This window comes from Papio anubis, chromosome 8, assembly GCF_008728515.1.
Source record: "Papio anubis isolate 15944 chromosome 8, Panubis1.0, whole genome shotgun sequence".
NCBI classification, from domain to species: domain Eukaryota; kingdom Metazoa; phylum Chordata; class Mammalia; order Primates; family Cercopithecidae; genus Papio; species Papio anubis.
The window spans coordinates 93912319-93932543 of NC_044983.1; the positions used below are offsets into that span (position 1 = coordinate 93912319).

The 20225-nt window shown below is 34.3% G+C and overlaps 1 protein-coding gene across 3 annotated transcripts in view; it reads right to left on the minus strand.

The window, feature by feature from the left end:
- STK3 (serine/threonine kinase 3) overlaps positions 1–20225 on the minus strand; it is a 339589-nt gene that overhangs the window by 57837 nt on the left and 261527 nt on the right. For all 3 annotated transcript variants that reach the window (XM_017962187.3, XM_017962188.3, XM_009213409.4), the window contains one exon: positions 19075–19250. In XM_017962187.3, coding sequence (XP_017817676.1) covers positions 19075–19250 — 176 coding nt within the window. The remainder of the gene's footprint in view (positions 1–19074; positions 19251–20225) is intronic.

Sequence of the window (20225 nt, forward strand, 5' to 3'; positions counted from 1 at the left end):
TACAATACTTTCAGGAGCCTACCATCTGGTGCACCCTACCACTTCCCTATCCTGCTCTCCAACTTTATCTTCTTATGCTCTGGCCCTCACTCATTCAGCTCCCCAAAATCAATGTATCATTTTAGTGTTCCCCCAACACATCAAAGGAGGCTTCCACTTCAGTCTTTGCTGGTCCTGCTACTTGGAATGTTCTTCCTTCAGACATCAGATGGCTCACTCCCTGTTTGGACCTTTCCCTCCTTCAAGTCTTTATTCAATTGTCACTTTCTCAATGTAGCCTTCTCCAACCACTCTACTCAATATTGCAAGCCCTTTCCCCCAACACTGGCCTCAATACCTTATGTGGTTCTTTTTTCTCTCCAAAGTACTTATCATCTTTTTTTTTTTTTTTTTTTTTTTTTGAGACGGAGTCTCGCTCTGTCACCCAGGCTGGAGTGCAGTGGCCGGATCTCAGCTCACTGCAAGCTCCGCCTCCCGGGTTCACGCCATTCTCCTGCCTCAGCCTCCCGAGTAGCTGGGACTACAGGCGCCTGCCACCTCGCCCGGCTAAGTTTTTGTATTTTTAGTAGAGACGGGGTTTCACTGTGTTAGCCAGGATGGTCTCGATCTCCTGACCTCGTGATCCGCCCGTCTCGGCCTCCCAAAGTGCTGGGATTACAGGCTTGAGCCACCGCGCCCGGCCAGTACTTACCATCTTTTAGCAAACTGTATAATTTACTAATTTATTATGGTTATTGACTGTTTTCTCCATTACAGTGTATGCTTTGTGAAGGCAGAGATTTTTGTCTGGTTTATTTGTTGCTATATCACGAATATCTAGAGCAGTGCCAGGCACGTATTATGTATAACTGACTTCTAGTATATAGGAAGCAGACTGCACTACCCTAGTATTTAAGATCCTGATGAATCCATTACAAATATTTTATTTCAGACTTCAAGTTTTTATCTATACTGCTTCAAGAAACACTTTATGTTATCTATTATCATAGGTGGCAAATTCCTATGTTACAGCAATATTACAGTCATCCTGTTGTAATAATCACCTATCTACTAGAAAGGTAGAAGGAATAGTTGTGGCTCATATTGTATGATTCTACTTATATAAAATATCAAGACAGGCAAATCCACAAAGACAAGAAGCAGACTAGCGGCTGCCTAGGACTAGAAAAAGAAAAGGGTGTTGGGAGGAAATGGGAAGTGACTACTAGTGGGTACAGGGTTTCTTTTTGGGGTAATGATGAAAATATCCTGAAATGGATTATGGTGCCAGCTACAAAACTGTGTATGTACTAAACAACGACTGAATTACATACTTTAAAAGGGCGAGTTACATGGTGTGTGAATTATATCTCAATAATTAAGTTTTTATTAAAAATGTTATGTGGCCGTGGCTGGTAATGTTTTAGATTGCTTTAAAAATAAAACAATTTTGGGGAAAATTATGGGAAAACAAATTTAAAATAAAGTTCTTAACAATTTAGGACTAACAATTACTATCACAATTTGACAGAAATTAAAGTAAGCAAAATTATAGGGATTCTAAAAAGCTTTCAAATAAGTATTTTAACCGTATAGCCTTGTTCTATTTAATGATGCAAAAGATTTAGGAAAGGTCAAGGTTAAGAACTAATGATGTATTCTTACATACCTTATAAACTGAGTAAACAAAAACTCAGGGAAATTGATATAAAAAAATTAAAAGGTTTTCAAAACTCGACCCACATTTGCCCAATCAGGTAACTAACTAGTCTTTCCCTAACCATCTTTTTTTTTTTCATCTGAAAAGTTTAATGATCTAACCTGCTAGAGATTCAGCATATGATGAAAGGGAGCTCGAAGAAGGCAAAATAATTATAGGAACAAAATATATTTCCTTCTCTTAACTTGGACAAAATATATTTAGACAGAATTAAATGGCAGTTTCTTGGATGGTTCTTTAAGGTTTTCCTAAGCACTCTTAAGATTGGTATAGCAATATGAATTTTATTGTATCTTTAAGCATCTCAGAAATCACACTTATAATTTATGCTCATAATTATAAATAGATGTGTCTAGGTAAAATGTACAGTGTGCTCATTAAAAAATCTAGATTCATAGCATTGTAATACTTAGGCTGTTTTATATAAACTACAAACAAAAATACAAGTTTGTTTTACTTAGATGACTATTGTGCAGATTATTAATAGATTGGTAAATTTAATGAAATCATCCTAATGGAATTATTTTATTAAGGAGAATTACTTTGACTTTTAAATTTCTATTTGAAAGAACCCTACCTAGTAATTGAATAGCTTTTTAAGAACAGTGTATAAAATAAACTATACCATAAACCTCAGCCTAGAGTTCATCACAGATTAAAACTTTTAAACTTTAAACTAATCACAAATTAAAGTATACACTGAGGGGTAAGACATATACAGAAAGAGAAGTACTATGACAAATAGTTTTTTAACAAGATTGTAAGTAAACCTTATTTTACCAATATTAAAGGATTCATCTACCATATTCTATTAAAAATTCTATTTTTCTACTCATAAGTTACCTCAATAACAAAGATGTATGTGAAAATTAATCTAAAACTTTTCTAAAACTTACTAAGATTTTATTTACAATATAATATCTAATGCTCACGGACATTTATTCAAATCACTTCTTTTTAAATAAAAACAAGTTCTCTATTTTGAAATTTTGTAGGACTCAATATCAGGTATTTTGTTAAATGGTAACTTAGAATAAATTCAAAAGAAAGGTTTAAAAAGAAAAGCTCTAAGCTTTTAAATAATCCTATCAATATTGGTGTCCGGGTTCCACACAAATATAAATCAAAGCAGAAACTGGCAAAATAAAAGAATGATGTTGACATACACCATTCTAATACATAATGGATTTCTATAAAGAAGAATTACTAAAGACAATAGATGCCCCTTTTGTTATGCTGCTATTAAGCATTACTTAACAATCACATTTAATTTAATGCCTAATCCAGAGGCATGCCACAAATATGCAAGTCTTATTTTTGTCTATGTCTGAAGACAGTTATGTGTGTTCTTTTTCTCCTTCCAATTTCTTGATCAATTTTGCAAATAGTTACAAAATTTTTACCAGGCCAAACAGCCCCCTGCTTCCTACGCTCACCCATATATTTGCCTTCATTTTCAGCCCCTGTAACATCAGAGAGTTTTTTTTTTAAACTGTAAATAAATCCTAACTAATTATGACTTATTCACAGCTGCTCTCAATGATATTATAAACTAGTATCCTTTTGCAGTATTAATAATTTATAGAAAATATTTAAATGCAGTTTTCTTTGCAACTAGAATTCTCATTTGAACAAACAAGAAAATGTCAGACTGAAGATAAATGTATCAGTTAAAAAATTTCTCTTATAAATAAGTATGTTTTAAGTGTAATATAATTAGCTAGCAGCTGGGAATAGGAAAAATGCTGTTTGCTTCAATTTTGCAAACATTTGATTTGATTGGATGGCAAAATCAGCTTGACTACGTTAGACCTTAAAGCCTAACAGTGACATAAAATAGGTAAAATAGGATACCCTGTGAATAAGGTGGGTAAAGCAATTGATAATACAGAGATATTTTGCAAGTGGCTCCCTTGACTGCATTACTTTCTAAAGGGAGGTGAAAGGCACATAGGTGGCACTTAAAATACTTTTGTTGCACAAATGAAACATTAAAAACTAAAAAAGAATTTTGTTAGTGTGTTACTCTAGAAAAAAATATAAAATTAGAACATTAAATATTAATTTATATTTAAACCAAGTAATCCTAAATTGGTCTCAAAAATATATGAATAATAACATATTCTAACCTCAATGTGTATACCTTATTAACATCTTCTCATGTTCTGGAAAATTAATTAAAACAAAAGTGGTTCTTATTAAATGAATAAAATCTATTGAGACAAATGCTTATTCATATTTTTTGAATTTGATTCACTTCAAATGGAATATCTAATAATTCATTATTTACGTATCCCATAACTTTAAAATATAACAATGTAAGATACTGAATCTTAAACATAGGAGTAGCTACTACATATTTTGTACACCTATAATTTGCATCTATTAAGGATGTAAAAATGTTGAATGAAATTTCTTTTTATTCTAAAATTCAAAAAAAGACTATGTTTTAAATATATAGACATACCTAAGTATTTTAGAACATTTTCGCTTAAAGGAGAGCTAATTGATGTTATCCTAAATACAAGAAGCTAAATATATTAAGTACATCAATATGAAATTGAGTATGAACTGGTATGTTTCCTGAATGCCTTCTCTTATATTGTTACTAATTCATTTTATAATTTATCATGAATTAAAATCAGTTGCCTAAAAATGACTTATGGAAATATATGGGTGTATAAATACCATCCACTTTCTCCTGGAAATATATTACCAATCTGAACACAGAACATAGAACCTGAAGAGAGAAGCTCAAGTGTTTTAAAAATACTTCCCCTATTCTCAGAAACTGGTTTTATTTTTCAATGCTTGTTTTAAATATTAATATAAAACAGGTTTTCCTTAAATTACAAAATGAAGGTAACTTTAAAGAAATATTCATTTAAGTTAGAGGTTATGCATTAAATTGTTGCCAGTGATACTGTTTTAATGTTTTAGTTACGAAACAGAAACTGAAGTGAAAAAAATCCCACTTGCATAATGTTTTAAAACAACCTTTAGCTTGTAATCTAGATATAATTTGTTTTTTACTTTCAGAACAATAAAACAATAAATAGAGACTCTAGTAATTGATTGGTCTGAATTGTTCTAAGTTCCTTAGCATGAATTCTGTTTCACAGTTAAGCCTTAGACTCAACTTGTATAAGGCAAATAGACAAAGTATAAAATACTACTTTGGAGACACAAGATAGTTATAACTTTTGAAGAAGTCTCATTTTAGAATTTTAGATGACACAAAGAACTAAACATATAAACAATATGTGCCACATGTGAGCAGTATCCACTTAATAAAATATTAGTATGAAGCTAAAAATTTCTTACCAAAAAGTTGGTAAAAATAGACATTATTGTCTTAAATTTCTTCCTTGAAGAAACTTTAAATCTTTAAGTAAATGATCTATAAGAATTCTTAGTCTGGTCCATGTGATTACATGATCCTATGTACCCAGGGCAACCGGAAATTCTGTAACCTTAGTATGAATTCTGAATGTTAGACATTGCTGTTCAATAAAAAATAACTTATATTAAAATTTCATATTTTCACTTTCATGGTTTTATTTCTAAGTCTGGTTATTTTCACTACAACCTGACTTTCCAGATCAGTGGTGTCTGGCCAATTTATCTATGGGTAAAATAATTAAGTGTTCATATGTCTATACCTAAATGCTCCTCCAGAGCAGCAATTTGCTTAAGTTGGCAGTGCCTAGTGCTTGGCATGCAACAAGGCTGTCACAAAAAAATGTTTACTGAATAAATGATGAATGAAGGAACAAATAAACTAAAATATTTCTGTAGAGAAAGAAACATGAAATGCTCTAAAATGTCAGTCACGTCAGTAATGTTTATTTTTACAGAAGAATGCTGACTGAAAGTTTTTAACTGTCCCCTGAATTGTGAGACTAAGGCTCACAACAAAGACAAAAATAATGTACAAGCACCACCTATCTTGAAGACGGCCACCAACCAAATGGGGCCAAATCGCTGACCTTGAGTTTACTCAGAGGTTGAATGAGCGCCACCACTCCCAAATCATCACCCAGCCTACATAAGAGGGCAAGGGTACATCAGGAGCACTGGGGGGCAGTTTTTGTCATAGCAGCTTCCTCACTCAAGCCATGTTGCACAGTATCAAGATATTCCATCAAAGACACGTTGTGGTTTCCTGCAAGAAGAAGAGACTGACATCTCACTTTCCAGCTTGACTGAATACTGAATAAAGAACCTTCAAACCTGCTCTAGTGCTGTTAGTGGAGTAGAATTTAGCCTGGTGAAGTGTTCATAGATGATCTGGCATATGTCCCTAGAAGTAGGGAAAAATATATTGGCCTAGAAACTTGTCTACTTCTTATCTAGAGATTTCTGAAGATGGGAGGCTTGGTAGAGCAGCCTGCAGCAGCAGACCTAATAGGGCCACAGAAATAGTATACCTGGGGGGCGAGGGAGAAGTAAAGAGTACCTCTCACATTTCCCCTATCTACCCACTAATTCCCTGAGATCCTAGAAAGAACACCACTGACTCTCATGGCTCATGTGAGAGAACCAGAGGCTGGGGAAGAAGCAAGGGCTGCTGATCAAACACATCAATGCCCTACCTAGAGAGGGGGAGGAGTTTGAACTTACGGAACAGAGAGGAGATATAGCTACCCATTTCTGAGGAAGAGCTCAGTGATAAAGGGAGCCAAGATAAAGCTATCATCCCAAGAAAACCACATATTCCAACCACATGAACATCACATTGTCAGAGACATTTTGTAGCAGTTAGAACCAGATTATGCCTGAGTGAGACCCACCACCTTCAGATAACCACGTTCGTTCAGATGATGACCTCTGCCTCTCTTGTCCTTCCTCCTCTCTCTACAAGAATGAGACCTAGAAGGGGAGAAAGCATGCCAAATGTCTTAGGCCACTTAGGTGGCCTACTCTAAGATGTAGGGTGGGGAAGGATCAAGTAAGACTTAAATCAAATTTGAGGTTACAATTTTAAACTACCCAGACTTTTACTAACCAAAAGTGACCAAAAAGTTGTAGCATTTGTCCAAAGGCATACTTAAGAGACAGAAAAGGGAGATTAGAAACAGCACGCTTCAAAGTATGTTAAAAAAAAAAAAAAAAAAGCAATTTCAGATATATCGCCAATGAGTTGTAGCTGCTTAAAAGTTATTTACACCCTGTGGTAGAATGAATGCTCAAAAAACTGCTAACAAAAAACTTGATAGCTAAAACTATTCTTTAAGTTCAAGCATAGACTGATACCTGCACCACACTCCCCCTACCACCACCACCCCCCCAAAAAAGCAGTGAAATCCTACTCATGGTAAATTCTCAGGTGACAGCTGTAATGTGCCTACATCTAAGCTTGGTTCAATATATCCATGGGTAGATAGAGCCAGCCTCCGCTCACTGTTCCTGCCCCACTCACCTTACATTTGGGATACCCTAGAAATCCATTTTTGGTAATCATCTCTCTTCAAGCATCTCTCTGGTTGATCTCATGTACTCTTTTCCACGCCAAATATTCCCAAATTCATGGTTCCATTCTGTAGTTTCAACTATCTAATAGATTTATATGTTCTCCAAACACTAAAAACGTTATATATCCACAACATATCTTGCTAGTTTGTTCTCCACACCACACCCAATCTCTAAAATCTGTTCTTCCCTTTTTCTATTCTTTATCTCAAACGATAGCAAAATCATCAGTCTAATTATCTAAATCAGAAACCTTCTTCACTCTAATCCTCTATATAAAACTGATGATCAGATCCAGATGATTCTAAATGATCTAATATAGATGATTTCTTGAATGTAGACTCTCTTCTCTAATTCCAGTATTTTTGCCTTAATCCACTTTTAACAATTTCAACAGTCTTTAATCCAGTTATCCTAGGACTCCAGTTCCTCTCTATGCTTCACTTTGACACCAAAAAACAAGTTTGGTAAGAGTTTTCCCCTCATAAAAATTTTTTATTAGCTATCAATTACTCACAGGATTAGGGCTAAACCTAGAAGCCTCAGCTTGGCAATCAAAGCCTTTACCACCTAGGTCACTACTGCATCATATCCAATACTAGTCTGTTCAGCAGACATTGCTGCCTTTAGGACCTGTTCTCTGACCCAGCTGGAATGTGCAAAAAAGGATTCTGTGTTGCTGGCTAAGCCAACTCAGTCTGCACCCTGCACCTCTGCCTGCCCCATGTCTGTATTCTTATTTTATTCGAATGGTCTCCAGTTTTGCTACTACTCAGAGTTTGGGTTCAGTGCTATAACTTATGCATCTCCTCTTTCTCTTGACTGATGGCTTTACTTCTGGCCGAGGCTAACCTCTGTACTAAAGGCTTAGTGATAGTATCATTGTTAAATAGTACAAAGTAAACTCTTAAGTCAGATTTCCTGGGTTCAAATTTTGGCTCTATCACCTACAAGCTAAGAGATTTTGATCACTGAACTTAATCTCTTTGTGCATTAGTTTCTTTTTTTTTTTTTTAAAGGATAATAATAGTACCTTCTATAAAGGATCTCCCGCATTGTCAGTGTAGTGCTTTAAAAAGTACTCACCATATACTAAGATCTCAATATGTGTCAGCTGTTGTTTTTACCAATACTTATTAGTTTATTAGCCAAAACAAAAGGATAGGACACCCTCTGAACCATAAAATTATACATGTAGATAAAACTTCACACACCATTTTCAATATAAAGACTGGCTACTTAGAAAAACAAATTCAGATGCTGAAGTTTCCAACTTAAAATAGCCTCCTATCATGAGTCATAGCAAAATGTGGCAAAGCTGCCCAAATTAATAGAAGCCTAATAGTTTAAATATGGAGTCAAGAGGAAAAAAAAGTATAAATGACTACAGACAAGGAGGAAATTCTTATAGGTGAGAGCAACTGATATACAATATGGAAAGACACCACAGGTTGACTAATTCTGGAAAATTCTTTTAAAAATGACAACAAAAAAGATGAATTTCCACATATCGAAAGAGCTGCTACTAAATGATGACTACTAGACACCCAAGGATTACATATAACTTAATAATCTTCTTCACTCAGTTATTTAAAAAATATTTTTTTCTAGAAGAATATACCTATAATTTTATAATAAAAGACGGAAAATAGAATTTATTTGCAGACATGAGCTATAATTCACTGTTCTGCAAAGCAAGGGGAAATTATCTGCACTTTATTTCTATTGTGCCTTATATAGATATGCTAAGGGAAAAGTCTTTTAATGTTCATAGTCAGAACAAAAATGATCAAATGGTCAAAACCAAAAGCAAGGCAATTTCAGGAATTCTGTACCATCACTGAAGTTCTAATGAATTAGACAGTATATTTCTTTTCATCAAAGAATATAGGCATTAAAATGACTATTTTAGATCTGTCATTAGCAAAGATAATCCAGAACTCAATACTCGTTCCACTGCACTAGTTAGTACAAGAATATGGCCGATAATTAACTTTCTATATATTTATATATTTGTAGCTTTGGCCAATTAGGCAGTTTCATTTGCATTCTCACATTAAGATAGAGAGTTAAAAACTAAACTGAAGGTCTGTGGGAATGAAACTTGATACTTTAACCCAGGTTACTGAGCCTTTTATAAGACGCCTTAATAGTTAATGATAGTATATTGCATATCAAATTTCAACATGCACCATTATTGAATTCATGAAGAAAAAAAGATTTGTTAAGAACTATGAAAATGTGTTTTCAAAATAAATCAGTAAGGTATCTTTTTTCCAAAACACTTTCATCTGCTATGAGAAACAACATTAGTTTGAATGCCCCTATCACTCACTTATCTCCTTAAGATCTGTCTATCGCTCTGGGAAGGTGTTTCAACAACTGACGAACACAATTACAAAACAAGGCTACTTTGGTTTTGAATCAAGACAACTAGATTCTGGATTTTTTTAAAAAAAAAGTCTATTATTTATTGAAAAGTCTTCCAACATGAAGAATCCAACCTAATGAGGGCTTTCTATTTTATGAATGAGAGGTACTATGGAAAAGGCTACCAACCTAATGGCAAGAAGGAGGAAAAGGTGTCAGCATTAATTCAAGTAGGCCGACAAATATGATAGGCCCCCAAACAATGATGTGCATACTTCTAACTGTGGAAGATAGACATGAGAAGTATGATGGAAGTCAGTTATGGAAATATTTCTGATAGTGAAATACTATGCATACTCAGAAAACCTGAATTAAGTATAAAATTACAAAAATAATTTTAGATTTAAAGAAATTTCATGACAGTTCAAGTACAAAACAACTATTCCATCATCAAAACGCAACCTGATATATGCATTACTAGTTACCTCAATCAATTTTTAAAACTTTTTTGAAATCTAATGCTTTATTTATTTCAAAAGGTAAACACTGTTGGGATATCAGTCTTAAATTAAAAGATCATAAATTACACTGTTCACTCTTTGATCCTAAATTCCACTATTGGTTAACATCTCTTTTGATGTAATCACCCCAATAGTCCCCAGTGCTTACTGACTAAACATCCAAAATTGGGTTATGAATAGAAAGCCCACATAGTCAAAATAACTTCCTCAGACATCAACATTAGCTACAACATATGCTTGGAGTACAATATCTTGTTTTAAAATGTAGAGTAGTCAATTTTTCAACGTAATTTTCTAAATAAATGACATTTTAAAAAGAGCAAACTACTATGAGGAGAGTTTGTGCTTCTTGGAACCCTTTTTGTAAGCCATTTTTCTTTTGCCATGTGCTTTAAACATCTTAATAAATTACAACATGCTGACAAGAAACCACATACTGCACCTGTGCTTTCTATCTTAATTAATCCAGTAAGTACAGGCCTGCTCACTTAAATTTGTAAGGGAAATGATGATATAATGAGTTTTAACTTAAGGTATTAATTACCTAAAGAAGCAGAATTAGCTTAATGTTTCAGTAGACTTTGCCTAGACACAACCACCAAATAAAAATTCCAGAAATTACGGAAGCCTTAAACATCACCTTTAGGAATAAGAAAGTGAAACGCTCATTCTACCTCAGGTAGCCAAGGGGATTAAATTCTACTAAACAAAAAAAATTTAAAAACCAGTGTAGCAGTTCAGAGACACTAAAATCTTTGTTGCCTTTACCACAGAATCAACTAAATCTAGTTTACTTGCCCAGTGACTAAATAATTATTTTCTACTTGCACATAAACACTTATCTTCGAAGCAGGTCACCTTCCTTTCAAGACAAAGGTTATGACTATCTTAAATGCCTCAGCAGACTGATGGTCAAAACCTCATAAAAATTCTACATGGACCTAGACAATCACATGACACAACTGTGCACACGCCACACCATCTGTTGGATATGACTGCCAGCACAGATTTCGTGAGCTGGCAAAGGACTGAAATAGTCAAGAATTCTGCAACTGTTTCAAAGTGCAGGCTTCTCATTAATTTTAATTTCCTGTTGGCTCTACAAGGAATGACTGAGTAGTGAAAGCACAATGTGCCACATACACTTGAGTTCATGCCACATGTACACCTGTAATCATAAACTCTTATCCAAAGCTATCCACTGGAACATTTGGGATTTTGTGTGTTTATTTCTTCTTTACCCTAGAAGAAATAAATCTGAAATATCTATAGTTATCTTTTCATACTTTGTTAATACTCTAGCAAACATCTGGAAATACTTGACAATAATCATTTAATTAATGCAAAGCTAATCGATGACAATATGCTTAAATACTTCACTCAACTGAAGTGGTTTCCTCAGTCCACAGAACTAAGGACTGTAGAGAACAAGCAGTTCTTTGACTAAGGAGTATACTACAAGGAAAACTATAGCCAATAGCTTTTAAAACCAGAAACATTACCTGCATTTAAACAGACAAAGCAGATAACATGCTGCTATACTGGTAAAACAAACAAATGAAAAACTGGTAGATGCTGCTGGCTTAAGTTTTTACCTTAAGCTGTCTAGAGGGTCTGTGTTGCTGAGGGCTTACTAAAGGGGTGGCCCTGCTGCTCTTTTTCTGGGGCTACTCCAGTTTCTTTATCACTCCTTCACAGCTGCTGGCTATAGAGCAGGGTGAAAAGACCCTGAGAAAGAAACATTTCTCCAGAACAAGTGAAGATTCCTAAAATGTCCATGGGCAGCTCCAGCAGCAAGGCTGGTACTTTCTCTGCCAACCTTTTACTGTTTTCTGCATTTTCCAACAGTGACTTTTGTTTTGTTTCCCTGTAATCACACTCACTTGCTAACGCAGGCATCAAAGGTAGGACTGTGGCAAAACTAGGAAAGCCCCAGACAACTTTATACTTGGAGAACAAAGTTAGTTTTTTTTCCTTTCTCTGCCACAATTTTTGAGACTTTTTCTTCAGTGTGGCCCTGGTGGATTCTTGTGTCCCTTAGCTCAAAAGGACACCGCCAACTGGATAAATATTTAAGAATCAGAGTAATTAAGAAATGTTAACTTACAATTCAGTATGAGTCAAAACCAAAAATGGTTGATTTACCTAATTTCTTTTATACTAGTAATTATTGTCAATCCAATTTCTTTCTTTTTTAAAATTTGGAACCAATGTAGTGGGTTAACAGATGGCTTTTGAAGTTTTTGTTCTTATTCCAAAATCTTTACGTTACCCAAAATATATCTATTTAAATACGATACTGTAATTTCTTCAAAACACTATCTACATGCTCTCTATTTAACACTAAACAATCTGGATGCTAAGGCTGTTTGGAAATAATTCTAACAAAAACTGAAACATTAGACTAGTGCTATAATAAACAGATTTGCCTTTTACATTTGTTTTAGAAATCTGCATAGGCACATCCTAAACATAACTTTTTTTCTGGTAGGGTTAAAAATAATTCAGTTAGCCCAAATATATTTTATTTCCTATCTTTCTACAATAATCCCCAATTTGGTGACATCATAAATTCTTTTCTCATCTCCTTACATTCAGGAACATAACATGAAACAATCCACAGAAAATCCCAAAGACAAATGCTAACAATTTAAAAGGAAGTACACAAATTCTATTGCATACAGGCTTTAAGACAAGGAATGCTTCCTACCCTGCACATCTGTCTAGCAGGTGCCTTTCTGAATAAGTTTTGTCCTTTAGAAATCTGCTCTGAGTACCTCAAAAGACAATAAAGTGTTCTCTTTCATTTCTTTTTTTTTTTTCTTAGAACCCATTTTCCTCAAGGCAGAAGGATGAAGCCTTCTTTGTCCTGAAAATATGGTCAAAGCAACTTTGGCTTATTTTAAGCAACTTCTATCAGACAGACTTAGGAACTACATAAAATACAGTTCTCTTCTAGAAGGCGGCCTCGAGATGCATCATGAAGAGGGAAGATAAACACATAAACCTTAGTATGATTTACACTTTAATATTAGAGTCACATTTTTTTAACATTCTGTAACTAACAGATGAGGGAATGAATAAGATCAGATTTCCCTCATTAACAGCTGGTATCTCTGCTTTTAGTCCATTTCCCCATTTTGTGAGAAAAGCAGTCCACCTAATCACTTACACTGTGCTCCACCTATGCTGCTTCTTTTAACTACTCTCTCTTTGCCCCTCTTATACACACTTTTCCTTGTCTTTTGCCATACTCACTACTACTCTTGGCAATTCTTTATTCATCTCCTGGCAATGCTTCCTTTATTCATATCTTATTTATTTCCATTTCCATTCCCCTCAGCGGCGATTACAAACATTTTCCACTTTCCTCAAAGTGATGAGAGGGTTGAGCAGTTCCAGTTGACAGGTGTAATAAATGTTGAGAAAAGAAGAACTGTTCTAGTCACTCCATCCCTCCCACAATTCCCTTTTTAAGGCTATCTGCCCTACATAAGTCAAAAATAAATAACTCTGCAAAAATTGGATCCAGTCATATGATCTCTTGATATACCTTTCCTCCTGTGAGAACATTTTCCTTTATTTTATTTTATTTTATTTTTTGTTACTGTCACCATTTATCATTTGGTTCCTCACCTTAACTAATCAAAATAGTACTCTTCAATCTAGTATGTCAACTATTTCTGTTAATTAATCTTTCCTCCTCATTCTTGTTTTTCATTTCAATTTTATTCCTATATTATTTTAAGCTTGTGCCACATAACCGATTTCCTCTACCCTGAGTCTCTTCCTATCAATCCTTCATGCTATCTTCAATATTAATATTCTTAAGATACTTTTCATCATGTCATCCTCCAACTTAAAACCTTCAGTGGCTTTCCATTGTCTATTAAATAAACATTCAGACTCTGTAACCTTGCAAGCTTCCACCCTCTGATCTGGATCTACTTTTCTATTTTATCTCTCATATTTTTCCAAATTAACTACCATAGACTTGAAGGTTTCTACTTCATTGCCACCCAATATACATTATACTTTCCTATTGCTAAGCTTTTTATTACACATCATTCCTTGTAGTGCCTACCTTCTCTCTTTCTGCTATACATTTATCAATGCTTAGACAAAGTCCTCTTCCACATTATAATTTCATATACAACTCCAGCCTTCACCAAATCTCCCTCTTATTCAAAACCACATGGCAATGTCTGAGTTACTGTTCTGGATTACAACTTACCACTTCATTAATTCATACCTTGTCTTCTTAATACATCAGTATAATTTATTTTTACCCACAGTGCCTAGCACAATCCAAAGCAGAAAGTAAAATATTTGTTAAATTAGCTTAATGTTTTCTAACAAATTTTGGAATTTCCAGATAGAATGACTACAAAACCTATGAGGGGCTAAAAGTGTTTCCAAAAGTTTACTTTCAGGAGTTAGCCACTGGAAAAATAGATTCACAAAACTAAAATGAGTCTAAGACAGACAGTAGAAGGCTACATGTCAAAAATTGTGTGTATGTGAAAAATCTGAAAGTAGAGTACTGCAATGGTCATTATCAAAATCATTAATGAACTCTCATTTCCTAAATTCAACATTCTAATTTCTACTGAGTTTTAATTAACACCCTTTCTATTAGATTGTCTGCAAAGTGTACTGTAATAATTCCTTCCATCTCACAGCACTCTTTGCCACGTGACTTTGCTGTTCCTTCCATCATGAGGGGAAATTTATTTCCATATCCTTTGAGTTAGGACTAGACTTCTGACAGATTTTGACAACCGACTATGACAACAGTGACACTGTGCAAATTCTTTCCCCTCTTCTCTTATGCATTTTTTATGCAATTAACCATTTTCAAGTGTTCAGTTAAGTGGCATTATTTACACTCACACTTTCATACAAGCATCACTATCATCCACTTTTGGACGATTTTTGTCTTGCAAAACGGAAACTGTGTACCTATTAAACAGTAACTCCCTATTTCCTGCCCGTGAGAACCAACATTTTATTTTCCATCTCGATGAATTTGACTATTATAGGTAACTCATATAAGTAGAATGATATAGCATTTGTCCTTTTGTGACCTGGCTTATTTCACTTAGCATAATGTCTTCAGTGCTCATCCATGTTGTAGCATATTGCACAATTTCTTTCCTGAGGCTGAAAAATATTCCATTTCATGTATTACAACATTTTTTTTTAATCCTTTCATCCATCAATGGACACTTGGGTTGCTTCTACCTTTTTGTCATTATGAATAACGCTGCCATGCAAATGGGTGTACAACTATCTCTTTGAGACCCTGCTTTCAATTCTTTGGTACATACCTAGAGGTAGAATTGCTGGATTATATGATAACCCCGTTTTAGTTTTTTTTGAGGAGCCACCATATTGCTTTCCATAGTGACTACAACATACTTCCACCAGCAGGTGCACAAGGAAAGGTTCCAATTTCTCTACATCTTCCGCAACACTTGTTATTTTCTCTGTTTGTTTTTTGATAATAGTCATTTGAATGGGTGTGTAGTATCTAATTGTGGTTTTGATATGCCTTTCTCTAATGATTAATGATAATTATTGAAGCTTTTCACGTACTTATTAGCCATGTTTATCTTCTTTGGAAGAATATCTATTTAAGTCATTTGCCCCCCTTCCCTTTTTTTTTTTTCTGAGACAGAGTCTTGCTCTGTCGCCCAGGCTGGAGTGCAATGGCAGGATCTCGGCTCATTGCAACCACCGTCTCCTGGGTTCAAGTGATTCTCCTGCCTCAGCCTCCCAAGTAGCTGGGATTACAGGCATGTGTCACCACGTCCTAGCTAATTTTGTATTTTCAGTACAGGTGGGGTTTCACCTTGTTGGTCAGGCTGGTCTCGAACTGCTGACCTCAGGTGATCTACCCACCTCAGCCTCCCAAAGTGCTGGGATTACAGGCATGAGCCACCATGCCCAGCCCCTTTGCTCATTTCTGAAATGGATTGTTTGGGGTTTTTTTGTTGCTGTTGAGTTGTAGGAGTTCATTATACATTATGAATATTAACCTCTTATCACATATATGATTTATAAATGTTTTCTATCATTCCATTGGTGGCCCTCCACTCTGTTGATAGTGTCTTCTGATGAACTCAAGTTTTCCATTTTGATGTAGTCCAATTTATCTATTTTTTTGTTACTTGTTTTTAGTGTCATAGCCTAGAAATCACTGCCAAATCCAAAGTCATGAAGTTTTTCTCATATGTATTTCCTAGTAATTTTTTAGTTTTAGTTCTTACTGTAAGATCTTTGGCCCATTTTGAACTAATTTTTGTATATGGTGTAAAGTAAGACTCCAACTTCATTCTTTTGCATGTGGATATCCAGTTTTCCCAGCACGATTCATTGATATGCCTCTTCTTTACCCCCAATGAATGGTCTTAGGACCCTTGTCGAAAATCATTTGACCATAGATGTGAAAAGTTTACTTCTCAGCTCTCTATTCCATTGGTCTACATGTGTCTTTCTGACAGTACCACACTGTTTTGATTTCAATAGCTTGGTAGTAAGTTTTGAAATCAGGAAACATGAGATCTTCAATTTTGTTTTTCTTTTTCAAGATTGTTTTGACTAATTAGGGTCCCTTGAGAATCCATATGAATTTTAGGATGAGTTTTTTCTACTTTTGCAAAAAATATCATTAGGATTTTGACAGAGATAACAATGAATCTGTAGATCGGTTTAGGCAATATAAACATCCTAACAATATTAAAGCTTATGATCTATGAATATGTCTTTTCATGTATTGATGTCAATTTCTTTCACCCATATTTTTGCAGTTTTCAGTGTACAAGTCTTTTACCTACTTGGTTATTCTTAAGTATCTCATTCTTTTTGATGCTATTATCAATGGACACTGTGCAGATTCTAAGTTGACGTCAAGAGGCCTTACAACCTTGTTTTCACCTTCTTGGAAGGCTACTATGGCCATGTAAAAACCCCAGGCTTACTTGATGAGATCATATGACCTAGTCAATAGTCAGCACAATTGCCAACACATTTGTGAAGTAACTTTAGAGAGACTGTTCAGCCCCATTCAAGCCAGTAGATGACCGCAGTCACTTAAGAAACCCCAGGTGAGCCCAGCAGAAGACACACTTAGATAAACCTAGACAAACTATTAACCCACAAAATTGTGGTTTTGATGAAAGTAAAACAGTTGTTATTTTAAGTCATTAAATTTTGGGGTGGTAGAAAGATTAACTGAAGCAAAATTAAATCATTTTATTTGCCATTTTTTAACCGTGATAATTTATTCATTACTTTGTAGCTCATTTCAAACTGTTTCTCAGAGACCATTAAGATGTATTCCACACTATTCAGCCATAAAAAAGAATAAAATCTTATCTGTTGAAGCAACATGGATGGAACTGGAGGCTATTATCTTAAGTGAAACAGAAACAGCAAAGTCAAATACTACATGTTCTCATGTATAAGTAGGAGCTAACTAATGTGTACACAGGAACACAGAGTGTGGAATAATAGACAATGGAAAGTTGGAAGGGTGAGACGGCAAGAAGGGAGTCAGGGATGAGAAATTACCTAAAGGGTACAAAGCATATTATTTGGGTAATGGTTACACTAAAAGCCCAGACTTCACCACGATGCACTATATCCATGTAAATTTAAAAAACGGCACTTGTAAATTTAAAAAACTTTTAAATTTATGCCAAAAAAAAAAAAAAAGATTTATTCCAACTGACACAAGACAGAACTCTTTGAGGTTAAATACTCTACATTATTCATTATATTCATGAATAATTTAAAGCTTAAATGTCAGCATTCTAAATAATTCATAATTTTTAAAAAGTAGATAGCTTAAAATGAAATCTTATTAGGACTAAAGACATACTGATTTTATTTTTCTAATTGCTTACTATGATATTGAAAAAAATATTAAGTAGACATTGCAATGATGTTTGCAGGCTAACCTGTGAATTATACTGCTAATATTTGCTAGCAATTAGTACTAAATTTATTGGGGACAGATTTTGAAACTTTATTATCTGATTATTTAAAAACTCAATCACAATATTGAGGAAAAAAGTACTTAAAATATTTATAATTGCAAAGCATTTGGAGTCATGTTGTCTAAGCAAAATGGTTTAATATTACTTAAAAATTCTTAAATTTAAAAAATGTATATATTTACATATATCTAAAATTGTATTTACGTATACATACATTTATTAATAAAACTACAAAGGATTATAAAGTTATTTTGTTTGGAAAAAAATCTTCTAGAACAATATGCAAAAGTAACATTATTATTTAAAATGTTCTTAAGTAAAAATTTACTCCACAAAATTTTCACTCCATTAAATAACTCATTTTGAGAATTTACTCTCTCAAGTCCTGGAAACAGTTACTTTAAAATAATTTACCTGTATTTTATGCATTCTTTAAAAGAAGTAAGAAGAACCAGGGTAGAATAAATAAAGAGAAAATGTAACAAAATAGGCGATAAGGCAGTTTTATATGGAAGTTTATATGCTCCTAGGTACAGAATAGGACTATTATTTCTGAGAAACCAAGTGGAATTAACACTTATTCAAATAGAAACCAACTTATATACTTTCAAAATTGAAGCAAATTCTCAAACTATGTCATAAATACCTTTGCATCATTAATTTTGGCAACTGAGTTTACTGACTGTCAGAAGTATCTCATATTTGCATTATTGAAAACATCTTTCAAAATAGTTGTCATTTTAGTTTTAAGGAGTCCTGAATATTTGTCTAAATTTGAGCTATGATTTATTTAACTATAAAAAAGTATTTTCTGCAAGTACATTTCTATAAGCAAGCTACACCTTCACAATTCCTCTACCCACGTATATGGCTGTAAAATGAATATTAACATATGGTCTATAATTGTATATACATACACACAGTTCACATACATATGAACTATGCTTCTCAATTTGATGGTAAAATATAGAAGGAGAAAACATAAATGGAAGGATTAAAATGTACTTACAAAGTCAAAGTCTCCATCTTGAGGAACTTTCCAGTTATCAGGAAAAACGTTTTTGGACAAAGGGAAGGGTTCATGCATGTTCTGATTACAGTTTTCGTGACTCTTATTCTTGAAGTCTTGCTTATCAAAGTAGTCCATGAAAGATGGTCTTTGTACTTGTGGTGAGGTTGCATTTCCTTAGGTAAACAAAGAACATAAGGAAGGTATAAGTTCTTACATTTAAGGAAGTATTTTCATTGAAGTATGATTTTTTATGAAGCCATATAATAAATTTGCACTGGTCAGATTCAAGGCCAACAAAATTAATTTCATAAAGAACAAAGTGAAATAAGAATTTAAAAATACCCAGACCAAATAAAAATTAAGCTGATGATTAGGCAAAGGTCTGGAATGTTTAGATTGTAGAAACACTTCAGAAGTCTAGTAGAATCATTACCGTAATTTTATTAAAAATCATTTCAGTTGTATTTCAAATTTCTCAAAGAAAGTAAAGTTTAAAAACTCAAGTGTTTTTAGTGGACTTTTTTTCTTTGCATTTAAGCCTGCATTGCTATTGTTATCGTACATTTTCAGCTGTAAGAAATTATGAGGACTTGGCTAGGCATGGTGGCGCATTGCCCGTAACCTCAGAACTTTGGGAGGCTAAGGTGGAAGGGATGCTTGAGCCCAGGAGCTCAAGACCAGCCTGAACAACATAGCGAGACTCTGTCTCTATGAAAAATACAAAAAATTAGCCAGGTGTGGTGGCACCTATCTGTAGTCCCAGCCACTTCGGCGGCAGAGGTTGGGAGGGTCACTTGAGCCTGGGAGGTCAAGGCTGTAGTGAGTCATGATTGTGCCACTGCACTTCAGCCTGGGCAACAGAGCAAGACCCTGTTCAAATTAAAAAAAAAAAAAAATATATATATATATACACACACACACTTTTAAAAAATTAAAAAAGAAATTATAAGGACTTACTTAGTTTCTTCTTATATCTATCAAACTGCTTCCTCAGTGTTTCTGATTCCCTCTGCCCCTGGCTGGACTCCCACAGCTTCGCCTGCCAAACTTACATCCATGTCTCCCAACACTACTTCTCTAGCCCAGACCTTGCTCCAAAGTTCCATATCTAACTTTGCTTGCTATTAGATAACTTAATCTGAGGTGAG